The sequence below is a fragment of the Egretta garzetta genome, unplaced genomic scaffold (genome assembly GCF_000687185.1).
Source record: "Egretta garzetta isolate BGI_Z169 unplaced genomic scaffold, ASM68718v1 scaffold231, whole genome shotgun sequence".
NCBI classification, from domain to species: Eukaryota; Metazoa; Chordata; class Aves; order Pelecaniformes; family Ardeidae; genus Egretta; species Egretta garzetta.
In genome coordinates this window covers 5,476,364-5,477,323 of record NW_009258727.1, presented here as the reverse complement: position 1 = coordinate 5,477,323, position 960 = coordinate 5,476,364, and the positions used below count along the sequence as shown (strand labels likewise).

The 960-nt window shown below is 39.6% G+C and overlaps 1 protein-coding gene across 1 annotated transcript in view; it reads left to right on the top strand.

The window, feature by feature from the left end:
• Positions 1-218: 218 nt before the first annotated feature.
• Positions 219-960, top strand: part of ASCC3 (activating signal cointegrator 1 complex subunit 3) — a 261,873-nt gene continuing 261,131 nt past the window's right edge. The window contains exon 1 of the mRNA XM_035888780.1: positions 219-357. Coding sequence (XP_035744673.1) covers positions 268-357 — 90 coding nt within the window. The 5' untranslated portion in view covers positions 219-267. The remainder of the gene's footprint in view (positions 358-960) is intronic.

Below are 960 nucleotides of genomic sequence, written 5' to 3'. Positions count from 1 at the left end.
CTCCGCATGTTACCACGTCTTGCCTATCTGTGCCTTTCACCACCCTTCCATTGAATCTTGATGGTCAACATTTTGAGAGATTTTTTTTTTTTAACCTGTTTAATTGAAGTGCCAGCCAAGTTCTGCTTGCTCAAAAAAAGTCTTTCAAGTTTTTGATGTGAATTTGTATTTATAGCATTAACAAAGCCGTGTTATTTGTTTTGTTCTCATCTAGGTGCTTGAACGGGATTTAATTTCTCATCCTATGGATCACTGAATGAGTAACAGATGGCCTTGCCTCGTCTTACGGGCGCTTTACGCTCCTTTTCAAATGTCACTAAACATGAGGATTACAGTGAAGAATTAGGTGACTTAACGGTAAAGATTTTTTTTCTTTTCTAAAGCATAATTGTAAAGTATTAGTGTGTATATAGTCAGAATTGTTTGCCTGCTTAGTTTGCATTGCTATTTTATAGGAGTAGGCAAGCAAGGCTGGGCAGAGCGTGTATAGTTTCCTGTGCATTCCTTCATAGTGTCCTTACTCAAAGTCAAATTTGCTGTAGCTTTGTGATTTATGCTAGACCCTTACAATCATGATGTGCTGTATGGATAGGGTCACTGGACTGTGTTAGTATAGCCCTGTTATTTTGTGTTTCAGGGGGTTATTTAGATTGGGCTGGCCTGGTATGTTTTTAGCTCCGAGTATGCAGGGCTGGGGAGCCGAACATTTCCCTTTAAATATGAAGTTCACCTCAAACTCTTGTTGGGGGATGTTTAGAACAAATTTAGTGATACTGAATTTAGGTATTCCCCACCCCCTCCCAAGAAATATTGCATTAAAGCAATAGATGCATTGTGGGAACCCGTCATGTGAAATGAATTTGGAATCCTGGGAGCTGTAAATCTCTTGAAGTTGCAAGAGTCTGGCTTTACAGAGAAAATTCTGCCTTGGAAAGAGTAAAGTAGAGAGAGAGCGTGTGT